Source organism: Clavelina lepadiformis, chromosome 5 (assembly GCF_947623445.1).
Source record: "Clavelina lepadiformis chromosome 5, kaClaLepa1.1, whole genome shotgun sequence".
In the NCBI taxonomy this organism is placed as follows: Eukaryota; Metazoa; Chordata; class Ascidiacea; order Aplousobranchia; family Clavelinidae; genus Clavelina; species Clavelina lepadiformis.
The window spans coordinates 20,586,770-20,605,731 of record NC_135244.1 but is presented as its reverse complement, the minus strand read 5'-3'; the positions used below and the strand labels follow the sequence as shown (position 1 = coordinate 20,605,731).

Here is an 18,962-nt window from a genome sequence, read left to right as displayed (position 1 = left end):
GGTCGCGTGATGTTATTTTTCAAACCTATTTTTCCCTGACCTGCAAAACTTAAGCGATTTTTGATTGCTGATAATATTATGTAAAGAATTTTTGAGTAATAGAATGTTCGTTTTGAGATTTAAAATGAATGCAAGATCGGTCGAAGATCAGAGTTTCATGTCTCATATCATGTAGAGGCCACGTACTGCGAACAGAATTTTTGTTTCTTTTATCGTTCATTAAAGTAAAACTTTTCACTTTATCGCAACAAAGCTTTCGCTTGTTAACATCCAAACATTGAAACTCACACATAAATATACACTTGCCTATCTAACTTAGATGTTCAATTCTATTATGCTTGCCGTCCATCACTGGTGAATTGCATTCGGCAAAATTGGCAAAATTGCTCTTTAATTGGTGATATTTTCAAGGTTTCAAGCAAACTCTTGTTTTGAAAAATTGGGAAAATTTGTAAGAAACTTATGATATAAAAACTCTTGTTAAAGTTATAAAAACTTTTAACTCTAAAGGTTACATGCATGCTTTGTGTATGAAACGTTTAGACAATTGAAAAAGAACTAAAAAGTTCATCATATAACAGTAAAACGCGGGGCAGTAGATAAGTTATAGATCACCGAAGTGATGGTGACAGTTGTACTACTCAAGCGTTGTAATTGCATCGTTGATCTAATGCAGGCTAGCAACAGCGAAAGGCTCCTGCAAAAGTACATTTTGTATCGCTAATTGTTGGCCTTTGCTTCAAATAGGACAGTTGCATAGAATTGATAGAAACGTTTGCTAAACTTAGTCTTTATAGCGTGTACTGCAGTATTGACAAACAGTAAGCAAGACTGGCGAAATTTGAACAAAGTAGCAATGGAGAATGACAACTTGCTAACAGGTTTTCTGTGACTGTATATAGCAAAATATATGTATTGTAGTTTGTATTGTATTATATATAATATATTGTAGTATATAATATATATTATATATATATATATACAATATATTGTAGTTTGTAAACAAAGTCCTATATCGTGTTTGTTTTATATTTTACTTGATGCTGCGCTTTAGCGTTTTGCGCAAATGATACTTAATCATCGTGGTTTAATTTAAGGTAGCATAGACAATATCGCGAGCTCAGACGACAATCAGAAGACTAACTTTCAAGGAAACGATGAAAACAATGGGAGGTAAATGGTTAATAACTTCCTGTCTGGACGTTGCAGCGAAACACGCTTTGTGTATGTTCAGCTCGAAACATTTCGGAATGCCGCATTCCATATTGATTTTGTCGGCAATTTGATTTTTCTCTGTGTTGAACCTGTACAGTAGTTCTGTATTGGCATACGCTTCCCGCTAAAGCAATTAGTTATTTTGCATTTGATTTTGAACTGGTTTTGCAAACCGACAAAGCAAGAAATCAGTTGTATAGTTAATAAACACTTCATACTGGCACCGTGACACCTTGAGTTTTAAGAGTCCGCGGGTTATCATTTTATGGCCAACTAAAATCTGTTTCAATATCACTGAAGTGATGTTGTTTCTCAGATGTTCTTGCTGTTGCAAACATTGTCCAAAACTTAGCACCCGTTGGATAATAATGTTTGCACTTGGACTCTTGATTGGAATCGTCGGAATGTTGGTTCATCAGTCAACACATGCCCTTTCACACATAAGATGGGAAGCAACGACCCATCATCTGCAGGTTAGTTTGCATTCTATTTATGGAGTTTATCAGTTCTATAATCTTATTTGAAAAACTCTGCATTCTGCTTTTCAGGGAGGGGTATGGCATGCTTTTGGAATTAAACTTGGCATCAGTTCCGCTTTCTTGTTCGTAGCTGTATTTTGTGTGGCGGTAAATCAAAAGATGAAATACTTGATAGGCAACATTGATAACAGGAACCTACATAAATTTCAATTGTTTGCAGATCTGGCCGGACGCCGGTGGGTCGGGGATACCGGAGGTAATGGGGGATTTAAAACCAAAGCAAGCCCATGAACCACGTAACAAAGGTTGTTGTAATATTCTTACAACATTTCTTGCAAAATGTTTTTCTTGCAATTGTGTCAAATCAGAGATCCAGGGCTCACCAAAGCGAGCCCAGGAACCCATGAAAAACGGTTGTAATATTATTAAAACACTTGTTGGAAAATTTGTTTCTTGCATTTTTGCTGTCTCTTCGGGATTGCCAGTCGGTCCAGAAGGTCCCATGATACACATGGGGTGAGTTTTTGCAATAAAGTGATTAGAAAATTTCTTAATATTTCGATAAAATTCTTTTTACAAAAGAGGTCTGATTGGAGACGGATTTGTTAAGTGCTACAACTTCATGTGCACGAAATGCAGTTGCTTGAAGGAATTGGACGAGGAAAAAGACAGGTACAACTGACTGAAACAAGTAAAATACGATGCTGTCAATCTTTGTATTCTGTTTACTTTGATGTCATTAATACCCGCTTTGTTGACTCAGACTAGACTTCATTTCGGCCGGTGTGGCAGCAGGAGTCGCATCTGCATTTGGAGCCCCGATTGGAGGATTACTTTTCAGCATAGAAGAAATGTCATCGTCTTGGAAATCGGAATTAACTTGGAAAACTTTCTTCTGTTGTACAGTGGCTTGTTTCACGACAAATTTCTTCAACTCTTATTTGAATGGATTCCAACCGCAAAGGGCAGCAGGCCTCTTTGAAATCGAAACTAAGTTCCAGGTGCTTCAAATTCTCGTAACTTTGTCTATCCGTTTGCATTATTGTTTTATATTGTACCTGTTAATAGATGGACTGCGCATCCATTTTGCACAGATTCTTGTATAGGAAGCACTATTTTTAAGTTGTTATATGACACATTATAAGTTAGCCTACAAACCATGCACAGTAATGCCTCTATCCTTTTCTTCAGATAGACTATGACATTGCCACCCACATTCTAACGTTTGTAGTTGCCATCTTCCTGGGATGTTTCGGAGGATTTTTGGGATCTGCTTTTATTGTTTTCAATAAATGTATCAGAAAATATCGAAAATGCACCTTTGAAAAGTGGATCAAAAAACGTGATAAAATATCAAACTGTTTTTGCAAGTGGCTGTGTGAAGTCTTCGTATGCTTTTCGGAACCCTTTGTGATGCTGGTAAGTTATGGAAAATGGAAAAATAAATGCAAGTTGTTAGAAATATATTGGAATGTTAGAAAATGCATATGTTATGTGCTGCTCTGAAAATATTTCAGCGGTCAATTAATAAGTGCACTTGGTCTAAAAGCAAACTTAAGCATCTTAAGCAAAAGAATAAAAACACTTTAGGTCTTTTTCTGGTTATGTTCTTGCTTAATCATTAAGTATTACAAGCCCATCTGTACTCTTGATGAATGTAATATGGCGAAACCACCATACAACAGGTGCGTCTATTGAAGTTAAGAATTACAAAAATATTTCCGCAAACAAATTTATCTGCAAAAAAAGTAAACTGTTTATGAACTTGCTTAAGACCTGAAACGATTTTTCATTCAGGTCGGAATGTGTGATCCAAAGACAAGATATTTACCCAGTTCCGAGGACAGAGATCGATGTAAAGCGCTATACCTGTCCAAAAGGCACAAGTTGGATTGTGGATGATCTATACACAGTAAACAATAAGTCGTTCAGTCAAGGTAAAAAGTTTCTCACATTCTTCTCAAGTGAGAAACGGCAACACAAATATTCATTTATCATTTTAACGTTATGACACCATTTCACTTATCTTAAGTTGCAGCTTTTTAAGTCGTGCATTAAACTTGTTTGCATTCATTCCATAAATGTATCAACATATAATCCATTTCTTCATTAAAAGCCGCCACACTTTTGTTTGGAACTGACGAGGAGGCCATCAAACATTTGTTTTCGAATGGGACTCACCATCAGTTTAATCAAGTTGGTCTTCTCTGTGCTATTCTGGGCGTTTATTTCTTCTTTGCTTGTTTGGCAGCCAGTCCTCGAATAGCATCCGGGCTTGTCGTTCCAATGCTGTGAGTTTGTCATGGTCGCATACAGTTTTTTTCTTTAATGCTTAACTTTGGTGACTGCTAACAACTTGTAAGAGACCCCATCTTTTAAATGTTATTGCTGAAGTTGTAGAAGCGTCAATTTTGAGAGATAGTTAGAAAAATACAAGTAACCATTTCGGTCCCCAGAAACATCTTTAAAAAACACTGGTTACATAAATCACAACCCCAGGTGATTAATTGTATTAACTAGCAACGAACCAAATAAAAGTGCAAGTTAACGTTAAAAGTACCAACTCATGCCATATCGACGTGAAACACATTCACTCTGATTTAACTGATGTGTACAATTCAGATTCATTGGTGGAACCATGGGGCGCATTGTAGGCCAGTTAATGGTACTCGTTTGCGGTGTTCATTCACCAGCAGAGGAACCAATTTTGGCCTGGGTTGACCCTGGCGCCATGGCAGTGATTGGCGCGGCGGCTTTCTTCGGTGGCGTCTCTCGCTTAACAGTGTCACTCACTGTTATCATGGTAAGAAAGAAAATCGAGAAACGGGTGTAGGCCTACTTACGTTTTTAAAATTTCAGGTTCCATGTAAGTCCGTGTTTACGGTTTGTGCAACGGCCCATGGCGAATGATAAGATTGTGCTCGACAGAAGGTGTCCTAGCTTGGTCCAATTTACATATAGTTTCATTACATATAGTAGCTTTAAGTATAATTTGTTGTCATTGGTTTATTGCCAGAACGTTGGTTTCTCTTGCAGCTTGAAATCACAAACGACACAAGCTTTCTCTTACCTTTGATGACTGCCGTGATTACTTCGAAGTGGGTTGGCGACTGCTTTTACAAACATTCGCTTTATGAAGATATACTTGAAGAAACTTCAACTTCAAGCGAAACAGAACCACGGATCGTTGATGGTACAGTGGATAAAGAGTCACAAAATGGACAGGACTGTTTGATGGACTCCCCGTGCGACTCTAGGGAAGAAGCGAGGGTCAATACTCGTTCGGTGGACGAAAAGACAAGCCTGCTGGATTCACATGCGTGAAAAATCCTCTTCTCCTTGATATGAAATGTTGATTTACAAAATGTTCGTGCAATGTTTATTCTAATGAACGACCTACAAATTTGCGATAATCAAAGAAAAAAAAATTGTTTACTACTTGCCGTTTGACAAGGCATTATGCAAAGAAGCCCAGGCACGACGCTGTAACTATAATGAACAAACAAATGATTATTGTTTTTTGTCGACCAGCTGAACTGAACACATATGTAGGCTGACTACAAATAACCATTCAGTAAAAAATTCGATTTTGTCGTAGCATCAAAAATACTGTACCTGTGACGCTAATCTTGTGTCATCTGGTCATTCCCACTTATCGACCAGTCCAATTTTTGCCAAATTCAAACTTTTAATAACATTAACTCTCTTAACTAGTGTGGAATAAAAACAACGGTATTGCTCATCGTCGTCAGTAAAAACACCGGCCTTTTCTTTAAAACTTTAAACGTAAAATATAAAGTCAACTCTTGCTCACCAAACCACCGTGCAATCAACCATAGTTAATCGACGAGAAAAGAAATTGCGGGCAGCGTAACCTGCCTTGGCAGGAGTAATTGTAGGGAATAGCGTAAAACGTGTAGGGCTGTAGGTGTATCTAAAACTTACTAAAAACGATAAAGAGCACCACAAGTGGAATACCGGTAATAGCATAAAACACACAGTCACTCATTGTAGGTGAAATACATCTAAATATAAACAATATCTAAAAACACAACTAAAAACAATTCAATATAGTGCGGAGCTGAACTATAACACGTCTGTCGGCGTGGTTATTATGCAAAGAATTAAAAGACGTGAAATTTTGTGACCCACCTACTTTGAGACGACTGTTAAAATCAATTTACAGTTTGGTTCCATTTTTTGTCCTAACTTCCTCAATTTTGGTTTCCAAACCACGCTGTTCGTCATCTTGAGTCTAGAGTCTAGACGCCTGAAGCACGTGGTTCCTCCCTGCAATATTGCTCTGTAATCGAAAGTTGGAAGTTCGACAATAACAGCACAAAAGAGAATTTTGAATAGCGACTGGTTGAATTCGTGTATTGAATGCTTGCAAGTTGCTGAAATGGGTATTTACGTTTAAACCTTTAATGACCAATGTAAAGCGCTATACCTGTCCAAAGGGCACAAGTTGGATTGTGGATGATTTATACACAGTGAACAATAAGTCGTTCAGTCAAGGTAAAAAGTTTCTCACATTCTTCTCCAGTGAGAAACGGCAACGCAAATATTCATTTATCATTTTAACGTTATGATACCATTTCACTTATCTTAAGTTGCAGCTTTTTAAGTTTGTGTATTAAACTTGTTTGCATTCAATACATAAATGTATCAACATTTAATCCATTTCTTCATTAAAAGCCGCCACACTTTTGTATGGAACTGACGAAGAGGCCATCAAACATTTGTTTTCGAATGGGACTCACAATCAGTTTGATCAAATTGGTCTTCTTTGTGCTATTCTGGTCGTTTATTTCTTCTTTGCTTGTTTGGCGGCCAGTCCTCGAATAGCATCGGGGCTCGTCGTTCCAATGCTGTGAGTTTGTCATGGTCACATACAGTTTTTTTCTTTAATGCTTAACTTTGGTGACTGCTAACAACTTGTAAGAGACCCCATCTTTTAAATGTTATTGCTGAAGTTGTAGAAGTGTCAATTTTGAGAGATAGTTAGAAAAATACAAGTAACCATTTTGGTCCCCAGGAACATCTTTAAAAAACACTGGTTACATAAATCACAACCCCAGGTGATTAATTGTATTAACTAGCAACGAACCAAATATATGTGCAAGTTAGCTTTAAAAGTACCAACTCATGCCATATCGACGTGAAAAACACTCACTCTGAGGTAACTGATGTGTACAATTCAGATTCATTGGTGGAAGCATGGGGCGCATTGTAGGTCAGTTAATGGTACTCTGGTTCGGAGTTCTTTCACCAGCAGTGGAACCAAGTTGGGCCTGGATTGACCCTGGTGCCATGGCGGTGATTGGCGCGGCGGCTTTCTTCGGTGGCGTCTCTCACTTGACAGTGTCACTCACTGTTGTCATGGTAATAAAGAAAATCGAGAAACGGGTGTAGGCCTACTTACGTTTTCCAAACTTCAGGTTCCATGTAAGTCCGTATTTACGGTTTGTGCAACGGCCCATAGCGAATGGTAAGATTGTGCTCGACAAAGATGTCCAAGCTTGGTCCAATTTACATATAGTTTCATTACATATAATTTGTTGTCATTGGTTTATTGCCAGAACGTTGGTTTCTCTTGCAGCTTGAAATCACAAACGACACAAGCTTTCTCTTACCTTTGATGACTGCCGTGATTACTTCGAAGTGGGTTGGCGACTGCATTTACAAACATTCGCTTTATCACGACCTACTTCATGAAATTGCACCTACAAGTTCAGAGCTATCAGTCGCTGATGATACGAAAAGTAAAAAACTACAAGACAGAAAAATTAGTTTGACAGATACTCCGTGACTCCACGCTACGGGCGAAGCTTAATTTGGCTCAATGGATAAAAAAGTGAACAAATTAAACGTAGGCAACAAGTTATAACCTACACAATGTTGATACATGCAGTGACTATAGCTTGCCGCTACTGGGCGCCACAAAGCAGAGTCTATTGCGATTCTTTCTTATTTTAACACTGAACATAGTGATCATCCATTGAGGTGTAAGTTGGTCACATCACTATGGTTGATTTTAGCAGAGCGGTATAGGCTAGCACAATCGCTACATATGTTGTAAGTATTTTAATGCATCCTGTGATGCATCTTCGTGACCATTTTTTGACAAATAAAGTAAATGCACAAACTACGTGGGCAAATTGCGAACCAGCGCGAATCGTGTGACTGACTGGTGTTTAGTGATCTAGATTGACCATAATATAGTATCACAATCTGACCACATGTTTTTTCTTGACTTCAAGTCCCGAGCGTTGCGCTGCTGTTCTGTGTTTTCCCCGTTTTTTTGTCGTACGTATGGGAGGAAATAATACGCATATAAATGCACTAAACCGCTGTGTATTAGAAACATGTAAGCTTCTTCAGTGATTGCAACCGCTTAACAAAAATAGAATTTCTCTAATACCGCAATGCACCAGTTGTGACTCTACTGTCATTCCGCGTCGTATAACTCGCTCCTCCAACATTTTCCCCGAAATCAATATGCTGTGTGCTCGCGCAGGTCGTCGTAACCAAGCGCGTCATATTACCAAAAATTGCGGTAACAAGAAGCAACGGTTGGCGGGTACCATATATTTCCCTTACAGAATATACATTACAGTAGTAAGCTGTGAAACTATCAGAACTGAGTAGATTTGGAACTTCAATTCATGAATATTATAAACAGATTGCTTACATGCAGAAGGCTGTAGTTATTAAAGCGTTTGTCGAGAGAGAAAAGTAAAACGAAAAAGTAAAGGATTTAAACTAAAAAGAAGATTAGAACCAAGAAACTACTTCAGCAATAAGCATGTGAATGGCGAACATCATCAAAGCGAATCCGCTTTCACAAAAAAAAATTATGCATTCAAAAATATTTTTCTTGGTTCGTTGTGAAGCCTAATTTGGTTGTTACTTATAACTTGGTAACCAAACAAACCTTAACCCAACATAAAGTTAACTTCTATTCTATAGTTAATGAGGTAATTTAATGAGTTACTACGTCAATGCAACCGAAAGAACTTAAAGCAACTTATTGGATACCCATTGTCCTAACTAACATAACAATCTACGTTCAATAACGGGTGACGTGACCAAATTACTGTGAAACAGTCACTTTCAATTTTGCAGTTGAGTAACACGATTGGATCTTCAAAAGCCGGCCGGTTATAGTTTGATACTCTCAAAACATGCCACGATTGTATAAAATCTAAGTCTTATTGCAGAAACCCAACAGCAAGTATGTAGGCATTTTAAGGACTATACAAGCCAGCGGCAAATTGCGTAGGTCATCGTTTTATTTTGGCTGGTCACGCACGACAGCTTCTAGCAGCAAAGAAACGTGATCATAAACAGTGACGTAATAATTTCGTGAAAGGTTTGTTTTCATGTTTAGACGAAACATTTGAGGCTGGAGAGCGCATGATTAAAGCCGGGCAAAAAATCAGCACTTTGTCATCGTTAGGGCAGTTTTTGTCGTCGTCGTCGTAGGTGCCTTTGGATATCTGCAAGTAAGGATCATGATGGCTGAGGTAGAGGAGACTTCGATCGAAATGGAGACCATCGGTGAAATAAGCAATGAAACGTCAGAAGCAAAGGAAACAAACATGAATGAACCACCAGGTGTTTAGCACAAATAAGTCTGCATGCGTAAGCAGGCATATCACGAGATGATACTGACAGGCCTACCACAAATATTAGCAGTAGGCCTACTTTTAACCTACGGTGCGTTTGACTTACAGAAGTTGAGGTCGTGATTCCAGCCGAGGGCAATGCTCAGACCAAAACCGAAGTGAAACCTGATAGCACACCATTTCCTAAACCAAAGTAGGCCTTATGGTTGTCAAATAATTGATCGCCAAGGCTGTAACTTGGTTGCAATTAGTGTGATGCAGAATTAACTTTCAACTATTATCCGTTGTCGTTTGTAGATACGAAAGTTTTGATTACTTTCCACCATGGAGTGACGTATACAAGGAATGGATCATTGAGTTGACGCAAACGTACGATAATTGTTATGAACTATTTTTAAAAACGCAAACGAGATAACTTTTGCACCTTCCAGTTGTAATTTGCATCACAGCCTAAATGGATCCATAGAAGTGGATGTTACGCGATATGTTTCTTGATAATTGGTGTAATTTTAGTAGATGGCGAATCTACAACTTAGAGATAAATTCTTGCTTGTATAGAGTCGCGTGCAGTGCAATTGACTGGCGCTGGTTCATCTTGGGCATGATGGGATTTGTGATCGGGATAATAGGGGCCTTGGTGCACCAGTTCATCCACTTAATCTCACATCACAAGTGGGAAGCAACTGAAGAAGCGGTCGAGGTATTGTGACGTCATTCATGACGTCATTCATGACATCATTCATTATTCCATTTCAAGAAAATAACCGAGATTACGTTTTATTTCTACGTAGCATGGACCTGGGGCAGTACTTGGAGCGAATCTGACGTATGGGCTACCTTGTGTGTTCGTGGCTGCGTTGCTGATAGCGGTATGTTGAATATATTTAAATCTCGCTTGTTATGTCAGGGTTGGTACAGGAACTTAGATCGACGCCCTTTTTTATGAAAAATGACACCAGCGCTTTTAATTTGTCACGTGTTTCCGCCACTGCGCGTGGTACAGCAACGCTTAAACAACTTTTACTGAAAGGCATGCGCTTCGTCATAATTCGAGATATTGCTTTTTTGTTGCGTATTTCCGGTGGGCGAACCCGTTTCGGACATCCATGTTGGTCATACTCATAATCCTCGCAGTATCTGAAAATTTTCTTACAGTAAATAAATAATCTTCATAACTCTTAACTAGTATAATCTTAGGTTATTGAAATTCTCCCGCTCTTATTCATGTCAAATTTTCCTTTCTTCGCAACGATTTGAGGTTTTCCCAAACGGCATATTAAACCGATGTTTATACAATGAGTTTTTTCGGCCAAATTTAACGAGAAAGAAACTCCAACTGTGATGAAGCCGTGAAGTTAACAGAGATAAATTTAATGTAACAGTTTACAAGCTCTTTATTCTGCCATCCTCATGATTTATCAATCCTGCGAACACAACTTAAAATAACATTTGACCTTTAACCTTTTCAAAGCTCTGGCCAGAAGCGGGCGGCTCAGGTATACCGGAGATGATGGGGGTTCTGAATGGCTCCATCGGCGCCAGTGTCGTTACCCCTCGGTCGAGATTTTTGCAGGAGAAATACTTCAAGTATTTCAATTACGGCAGCTTCAAACCACGCAACGTTATTCAGACTTTAGTGACCAAATTCTGGTCCTGTGTTCTTGCCGTCGCCTCCGGTCTGCCTGTTGGTCCTGAAGGTCCCATGGTGCATATGGGGTAAGAATTTTTTTATTTTACAAAAGGTCACAGCACCTTCACTTTATGAGTTATTTTAAGACTTGCTTTTTCTCTGCAGAGGTCTTATCGGAGCCGGACTAGGTTCAATCAGTCGGCTCAATATACCTTGCTTCAAGAGGTTCAGGAATAACCAGGACAGGTGAGTTTCGTCAGTGTCAACCTTTTGCTTTTCAGACAGAGCTGTTTCTGATTGTATTTGTCTTTGGTGAATTGTCTTTGAGGTTATTATGGCCTGAGGCAATACATACTGTATGATTAAACCGAACAAAAGATTAGATTGTGTAGTTTCTATACTTACAATGGCTTTTTATCATCCAGACAAAACTTCGTGTCGGCCGGAGTGGCTGCCGGAGTCGCATCCGCCTTTGGAGCTCCGATTGGAGGATTACTTTTCAGCATGGAAGAAGTGTCTTCGGTTTGGAGTGTGTCATTGACCTGGCAGACTTTTTTCTGCTGCATGATCGCTTCATTCACGACGAATCTCTTTAACTCCTGGTTGGACGGATTCCACGTGCACGGCAGCTTCGGTCTTTTCAGCTTGGAAACCAAATTTCAGGTCCCTTCGCTTTATTGCTAAGCATAAAATGTTTAGTGGATATTTCCAGTAAAATTCCTCCACCACTGACAGACATTCATCGATATTCTCTGCGAAGAACGTTTTGTAACTTAAGCATATACAATACATTAAGTGTTGTGAGCTTTGTACCATAACAAAGATAAGTTACAAAACACAAAGCAAGGACTCACAAAAAGGTCAACGTCTATATTGATATAGGTTGACTACAATCTTCAAACTCATTTACTCACTTTCATCCCCGCGATAGCTTTGGGAATCATTGGCGGTGTTCTAGGGTCCACTTTCATCGTTTGCAACACTGTTACACGAAGACTGCGCAAGGGACTTCTGGCGTGGTTTGACTCTTGTGGCTCCTTTGGCTCCTTCTTGCACTACTTCTGGCACCTGTTCGAACCATGCGCCACACTAGTACGTGGAACATAATCAGTTTCACGTTTCCCTTTGATATTATATACGAGAACAAATAATAATGGATATGATAGGAATTTATGAAACCAGCATTGACAAGTGAACGGGTTGAAACACTTTACAGGTCGCCTTTGTCGTTCTTAGCGGGGTTATCGCCTATCTCGTTCCGCCGCACTGCTCCCCTCACGAATGCAGCGCAGACAATCCACCTTACAACAGGTATAGGCCAGACCAAGCCATAACATTTTGCAGTAATTATTGTTCGAATCGCTTTAAGATGAGCTTTTACAAAAGGTCGGAGTGTTTAATTGGCGGACAAGTCATCCCTGGGTTTTTGGTTCCTCGGACGGAACATGAAGTCCAAAGATTTACCTGCCATGAAGGCGTATCCTGGAAGGTAGACGGCCTTTACACTGTCAATAATCAATCATTCAATCAAGGTAATAAGCAGTTACTATCGTATACTGTTAATATACTACTTTGAAAGTTCATCTGTGACTTATACTCTCCGTTGCAAGAAAAAGCATATAACAAGACTTGTGGCATCGTAAAAGTAGCATATGTAAACCTGCGTATTGGAAAGGCGATAGTAAAAGAACATAAGTACACATAAGTATAAAATGACGATATGATGTAAGATGATACTGGGAGCATTCCATACGTGCAGCAATGTTTCCTGAAATAGCAAATCGGGAGAAAAAGTTTTGTCCCAGTTTTGACACTCTGTTTTGCTAAACTTTTTGTAACTCGGATTGCCTTTATAATATATATCGTCGTTAGGCCCCTTTATTTGCACAACCAAACGTCCTTAATAAAATTCACGTTGCGTTTTCTTAAGCTGCTACACTTCTCTTTGGATCCGGTAGTGAGGCGATTCGACGTTTGTTCTCAAAAGGCACCCACAACCAGTTGAATAGCTTCGGCATATTATGCAGCATCTTGGCCGTTTATGCGGCCTTTGCCTGCTTTGCTGCAAACCGGTGGCTCTCGTGCGGTCTGGTGGTGCCTATGCTGTGAGTAAATTGTTGGATCTTTGCTGAAGATGTTTCTTTGTGTCTTGAAATCGTCTTTATTTTAACTTGGGGAAGTTGAAATGGTTTTACCATTTGTTGTAATACCAACCACTGCAAATAAAATCATCGCAACAGCAACAATCATCACCATAGAAATACTCTACTATCAAATTTCAGGTTCATCGGCGGTCTCTATGGTCGCATCATCGGTCAGTTGATGGTACTCGGGTTCGGGATCCATGTGCCAGCAGAGGAGCCTATGTGGGCGTGGATAGACCCTGGAGCCATGGCGGTCATCGGCGCGGCGTCTTTCTTTGCTGGCGTGTCACGTTTGACCGCGTCACTAACTGTTATCATGGTAAAACTTACTCGACTATTGGGGTGTCGGTTTTGCATTGTTACAAACTCATCTTTTATAAGACGTCACTTTCTGTACTTTACTTTGCCCAGGAAAAGACCGCCAGTTGTCGCTCAAACGCGAAATTTCTTTTTGTCAGAGATTGCTTTCTTATAAATCGATGGAAATTTCTGTCTTTTTCAGCTTGAAATCACAAACGACATCAGCTTTCTTCTTCCAATAATGGTTGCCATTATGACATCAAAATGGGTCGGCGATATTTTCACTCACTCGCTCTACCACAATATCCTCCACTTTAAAGAGGTTCCCTTTTTGGATGCAGAACCGTCCGTCAATTCGGAGAAGAAAGAGGTCTCGAAGAATGGCTGGGATTGTCAGAACCCCTGTAAATCTTCGGAGTGAGTAAACCAACATTTCCCGGCGCATGATACAAAAAAATCTTGCTAAACGGAAGTGACGTTGGCTACCTGTCAAGTACCTGTCGAGTGCCACTGCAGTTAGATCTGAAAGTTTATACAATTGCATTTCTATTATTTTTGTACGATTAAAAAAGCGTTAATAGCACGACTTTTATGAATATGTATTGTCATAATTGTGAATGCAGTAACGGCAAATTTAGCCTAACAAGGTAATTCAAAGTTCATTTTTAAATTGATAAGAGACAGGTATCCAAATTTCTTCTGGTTGTGAAAAGTCATTTACTTTTTAATAATATCTTACATTGAATAAGTTGTTGAGAAATGTATGAACAACCGAAACAGACTAATCCTGGATCTATACACCATTTCTGACGTCATGATAAAAAACCCGGTGACGCTGTACGAGAAAGGAGAAACCACAAAGAGCCTCTCAAGACTTCTGCTCGAGAAGCCGTTCAGGGGGTTTCCCGTTGTCAATGCCGAAGGAATCTTTCAGGGATCTATAAGCAGGTACCTGCAGTATAAATAAACACCGCGAAACCTGATTGAATATTTCATAAGCCTGTTATGGCTGCGGTAACTAAACGAATGTTGTGTTTTGGAATCAGACCCGAACTACTGGTGATCGTGAATTTCAAAATTTCCGCAAAGAAAAACGGGAACACCGACGGCGACCAAGACTCTAAACTTCGTTATGAAAAAGTAAGTACAACAAAACAACACCGACAGAAAGGTAGCTTTCATTTCATTCTTAATAAATTCGAGCAAGCGCAACTTTGATAATCGCGGTAATTTCTGTAAACTTGGATTGGTTTTAAATACTTTTCTTAGGTTCACATGGCAGAAGTTATTGAAAACCAGAAATTTCGGGACAAATTGGCAGCAGCCTTAGATGAAAAAGAGGACGCACGAATCGACTTGGCAAGATCAACTGTTTATATCGTCATAAAGAACTTTTCGACTTAATCTTACCATTTTCAACGCTTTACTAATTTCAGGGGCCTTATGTCAACCGTTCAAGCATGGCGCTTCCCGAGGGATTTTCCCTTTATCGAGCTTACGTCATTTACCGAACTTTAGGGTTGCGACATCTAACGGTTTTAAATGGCAAAAACGAAGTTGTTGGCTTTGTCAAAAGGTGGGGCTAGCAGATCACACTTGTCGCAGCACACGGAGCTTTGTGACCAGTAGTTTGCTCATGTGTCACGTGTTTCTTCCACAGGACAACTCTGACAAGTCATGCTTTGGAAGAGAGTCTTGTGGTGGATTCTGAAGCGGACGGGTAGGAAGTGGACATCTCAGCACTGTAGAAGCGGCAATACCTACCTCAGCTTTTGGCCAACATGGATGCATTTTAACAAACAAATATTAGCTACCTTAATCAATCTATACGTAATACTTAACATACACGTGTAAACCTGTGTATAGCCATTTGCCAAGAATTGTTCCGAATTTCAACTTTTGCTTTGACAGACGGACAAACTTACCTTACCAAGCATACAGGCATAATTTCATCCCGTCTTAATGCAATTCAGGGCTGTTTACAAACCTAAAAATTTAATTTGACTTATTACTTCCAACTATAATTAGCTAAGGCAGAAGTTATGGCTATAGTTGCCAGCAATGGAATATCAACTGGGATGAAAAATTCATAACAGAGTCTCAAATATCTCGTTTAAATACTTGCTTATTGCAATGAGACCTAATAACTTATAATCAATGAATCGTCAATGTTAAGTTGGCTGCAAAGTGCACCAATTAACTCATTTCTATAAAATAGCCGCTATGGAAACGATCGATTCTGCTTAAAAATTTACCTTAAACTTAATCTTTGCCAAATACTTCCACCGACCTTACCAATGTAGCCTATACTTGCATTGTATTTATGTACTATATATAGCAAAGCAATACCTACTAGTTTTGCACTGTTTTAATGCAAATAAATGGAAGATCATTTCACGATAACGCAGTGAGTTGAAACACTTTGGGTATAGAAGTTATTACGTAAATGTGATGTTGCGAGAGTCAGATTGTCGTCAAATACTTTTCACAAAAGTACAGTCTACTCTGTGACACATTTGTTTCCAGTGAAAGCAAAGAAATATCACCAGTCGGCAAATTATTGAGGTTTTTATTATTTCAGCATCAAAATATTACCACAGTGACATTTGAAGTTTATTAGGCGGAATATACAATAAAATGTAAGGGCTATAAAAAAGTTATACTGATATGAGTAGCAACATCAATCGTCTATTTCATTTCAAACTGTCCATCGAATGAGCCTGAACCCGTGACCTTTATCACGTGACGGGGTTCACCAAGATCGCCTTCAAAAACCATGACCGCCTCGCTTCGACATTCCGATCTGAAAATACAGAAAAATTACCGAATAAGCGCTGAAAAGTTTTGTTTAATAATAATACGGTAACACTCTCCGAAAGTAACCAGCAACTTTGTATGCAACCATTTTACCTGGCCACAAAGGTGATTGTCAGAGTTTCTTTATTACGTGCAGTGTGCGTCACAAATGCATCAAGAACTCCAGAAGAAGGTTCAGTTTGGAATTTCCCTTCGGCCGTATCAGAAACATCTGGCATCAGTGTAAATGACAACTTTAGCGGTTTAGATGTTGATTGGTGGTTAGTTATTATTTGAGATTTTCAAAACTTACAGAGTCTACAGATTCGCTTACTTGGACGAATACTGACACCATATTGCAAACAGCGTCCTATTCTATCTCACCAACAACAATGCGTTTATTTCGTATATAAATTTTTTCTATTCGAACTTCTTAAATGTTTAGGACGTCTTAACACAAGCCAAGAAAACACGAACCTTGAAATTGAACACGCCAACTTGTGGTGGCTCCGCTGAGGTTCACTATGGACACTTGGTGATGCTTCATCTGGCCAACAAAGCAAACTCCGAAGTCGATGTTATCAGTCGAAACGCGGAAGGAAGGAACCGGCACGACGCCCTCTAGAGGATGCTCCTGGGCCACGCCATTGCTGTATCTTATCAACAAGATGTCGCTGTACACCATTTTCTCGGTCCCTGTGCAATTTGCATGCATTGAAAAGATGAGTTACTATGTCATTACACTCGGTTGTTTTGATACAATAGAATCGCCTAAGTCACCTTCGGCTTAGTCGTCAATTTGCCTTAGTCGAAGCCTAGGTCCCACCACCGTTCTTGGTTACAACGAACGGAATAATTCGCATAAGTAGTCAAACCTTTGTCAGCGTGATTACAAGGCTACGGCTACAGCTGTATCGCCCAGCTGGCTGAGATCCTTGTTAACGTAACAGAACCTTATCGTACGTCACAATGTAAATTTATGAAGGACCCGGAAACTTTAACATTTTAGCCTGTTTTTATCAGTTTCGGCTTTCGTTCAGTTAGCAAATCTACAGTCAGATGAAGGTGCCTAGCCAGAGATTACAAAATCACGATGAGAATGGAACTAGCTTTAGTGAATAGATGATGTCGTTTTTATAGCGCAGTTTTGCTTTTTGCTATCGAGTGGAGAGTCGTTTTCTGTCTTCAGAGATCATCAAGCAGGTTATGATTGTAGCAGTCTAGGGCTGTTAGATACGAGGTAGTGCCTGTTAAGTATATTTAGGCTAGGAGACTATTCTGTGCACAAAATTAAAATTAGGGACGGGACCAAAATGACACCGGATAATAGCTGATAAGACTCGCAGAATCCGAGTACTCGTGATGACGTCACACGATACTTTTAAATATTGAGTTAGTTTATGTTACGTATTACGTAAGACAGTGACTGTTTCACCATTAATCGCGCAGCCTATTGTTAAAGATAGGATGTTACGTTAGATAGGAGAATAGATAAGCAAAAAGTTGATTTCAGTTATTTAGGGTTTAATTAAAGTTAGATTTAGTCTACAAGAAAAACTCTGGTAAGGTTTAGGCTGCTATGTTATAGCATTTAAGTTAAGTTAAAAAAAAGTGCGGTGAAACAGTGACGGTCATTACGTAATTGGAGCTAAATACGCTAAACTAGCTAAATAATCCAACATAAGCGCGACACAGTATAGCAGAATGCACACATTTCATCATTTCAGAAGTTGCAAACGTTTTCACACGGCTAAATTGGTATTGGCATGAACTACACATTCTCACTGAGTTAGTCAGTTGCACAGACTATGAAATACGACCAACTTGGTAAAAACTAACAAGAGGTAGCCATTATACAGTTTTCTGTCTTGCTGCTCGAGCAAGCAACAGTAATGCGCTAACAATCAGGTTTGGATTTGGGTGTGAACGCGCACGCCTGAAGATGCCGCCTCAGCCTACTTATTCATTTGTTCGTTAGAGTGAGCACACGTCAAGGCTATCTCTTCAATTACGACTTGTGCAGGAGTTAACAACAGGACTGAGCGCATGCTTAAAATTTGGTTAAAACTCGAGTAATGCAGAATTTACTGAATAGGTGTGAGATTATTACACGGAAACGTCGGTGAATAAGAGACTCGGTGTGAATAATGAAATATATCAGCTGAATACGAGTATTAGAAATTATCGCAATAACCTGGCGGGAACTCGGTTTCGGATTCGACCAAGTACAACCCTAATTAAAATTTTAGTGTCTGGACAAGAATTAAGTTTTAACTAAAAATAACTTACAGAGTTTTTCGTCTAAATGTAGTACCCCAAAAAACGCAATAAAAAAATTTGTTTTTGTGTTGTTTGCCTAAGTCGCCAGATTTTCTGTTGGCCTTAAGGTGGCGACTTAGCAAATTCTACTGTATAAGACTATAAGTAAACAGTGCCATATGTTTTTAGCAGTCTGCAAGCGCTTTCTGAACAGCGGTATGCTTACCAAAAGCATTGTCTTTTTCCAAGGACAGTCCATCAATCTGAGCTCCTGTTCGGAGTTGTTCGAGATCACGTGACATTGCCCGATCGAGTTCAAACCCGACGTGCACCTTAAAAAATGTTTATTTCAATGCAACTGTTACCTCATATTCTACCTGATGATGTAACTATAGATTACATGTCAATTTAGACTAGAATACATGAGTTCAAACAAGGTTAACTTTGGTCGTATCAGATCACAATATTACAGCATAGTTCTAAATGAAATACGCCACAAATTGTCTGT

The 18,962-nt window shown here is 39.3% G+C and overlaps 5 protein-coding genes and 1 long non-coding RNA gene across 6 annotated transcripts in view; 4 read left to right on the top strand and 2 right to left on the bottom strand.

Annotated features, from left to right (window-relative positions):
* Positions 1 to 1,537: 1,537 nt before the first annotated feature.
* Positions 1,538 to 3,108, top strand: LOC143459590 (chloride channel protein A-like). Its single transcript, XM_076956805.1, has 6 exons — positions 1,538 to 1,688; positions 1,764 to 1,841; positions 1,915 to 2,210; positions 2,277 to 2,366; positions 2,458 to 2,695; positions 2,926 to 3,108. The coding sequence occupies exons 1-6, from the start codon at positions 1,584 to 1,586 to the stop codon at positions 3,106 to 3,108; spliced, it is 990 nt and encodes a 329-aa protein (XP_076812920.1). The 5' UTR covers positions 1,538 to 1,583.
* A 136-nt stretch (positions 3,109 to 3,244) lies between these two features.
* On the top strand, positions 3,245 to 3,989 carry LOC143459589 (uncharacterized). Its single transcript, XM_076956804.1, has 3 exons — positions 3,245 to 3,379; positions 3,492 to 3,631; positions 3,811 to 3,989. The coding sequence occupies exons 1-3, from the start codon at positions 3,357 to 3,359 to the stop codon at positions 3,987 to 3,989; spliced, it is 342 nt and encodes a 113-aa protein (XP_076812919.1). The 5' UTR covers positions 3,245 to 3,356.
* Positions 3,990 to 4,207: 218 nt separating this feature from the next.
* Positions 4,208 to 5,018, top strand: LOC143460601 (chloride channel protein A-like). The gene is made up of 2 exons (XM_076958184.1): positions 4,208 to 4,497; positions 4,731 to 5,018. Exons 1-2 carry the CDS (start codon positions 4,333 to 4,335, stop codon positions 5,016 to 5,018), a joined length of 453 nt encoding a protein of 150 aa, XP_076814299.1. The 5' UTR covers positions 4,208 to 4,332.
* On the bottom strand, positions 4,900 to 5,422 carry LOC143460602 (uncharacterized). Its single transcript, XR_013117913.1, has 3 exons — positions 5,310 to 5,422; positions 5,138 to 5,183; positions 4,900 to 5,032 (listed from the first exon to the last, which is right to left on the bottom strand). It is a non-coding gene; the product is annotated as an uncharacterized LOC143460602 (long non-coding RNA).
* Positions 5,423 to 8,627: 3,205 nt separating this feature from the next.
* Positions 8,628 to 15,802, top strand: LOC143461207 (chloride channel protein C-like). Its single transcript, XM_076959036.1, has 18 exons — positions 8,628 to 9,314; positions 9,434 to 9,518; positions 9,623 to 9,694; positions 9,884 to 10,025; positions 10,117 to 10,194; positions 10,797 to 11,041; positions 11,121 to 11,201; positions 11,381 to 11,618; positions 11,838 to 12,047; positions 12,172 to 12,266; positions 12,342 to 12,487; positions 12,886 to 13,060; positions 13,238 to 13,418; positions 13,602 to 13,816; positions 14,180 to 14,347; positions 14,446 to 14,539; positions 14,669 to 14,975; positions 15,060 to 15,802. Exons 1-17 carry the CDS (start codon positions 9,212 to 9,214, stop codon positions 14,801 to 14,803), a joined length of 2,463 nt encoding a protein of 820 aa, XP_076815151.1. The 5' UTR covers positions 8,628 to 9,211; the 3' UTR covers positions 14,804 to 14,975; positions 15,060 to 15,802.
* Positions 15,803 to 15,951: 149 nt separating this feature from the next.
* Positions 15,952 to 18,962, bottom strand: part of LOC143461206 (deleted in lung and esophageal cancer protein 1-like) — a 33,111-nt gene continuing 30,100 nt past the window's right edge. Inside the window, exons 32-35 of the mRNA XM_076959035.1 lie at positions 18,681 to 18,786; positions 16,673 to 16,891; positions 16,310 to 16,427; positions 15,952 to 16,202 (exon numbers count right to left, since the gene is read on the bottom strand). Of these exons, the coding sequence (XP_076815150.1) occupies positions 16,088 to 16,202; positions 16,310 to 16,427; positions 16,673 to 16,891; positions 18,681 to 18,786 (558 nt within the window). The 3' untranslated portion in view covers positions 15,952 to 16,087. The remainder of the gene's footprint in view (positions 16,203 to 16,309; positions 16,428 to 16,672; positions 16,892 to 18,680; positions 18,787 to 18,962) is intronic.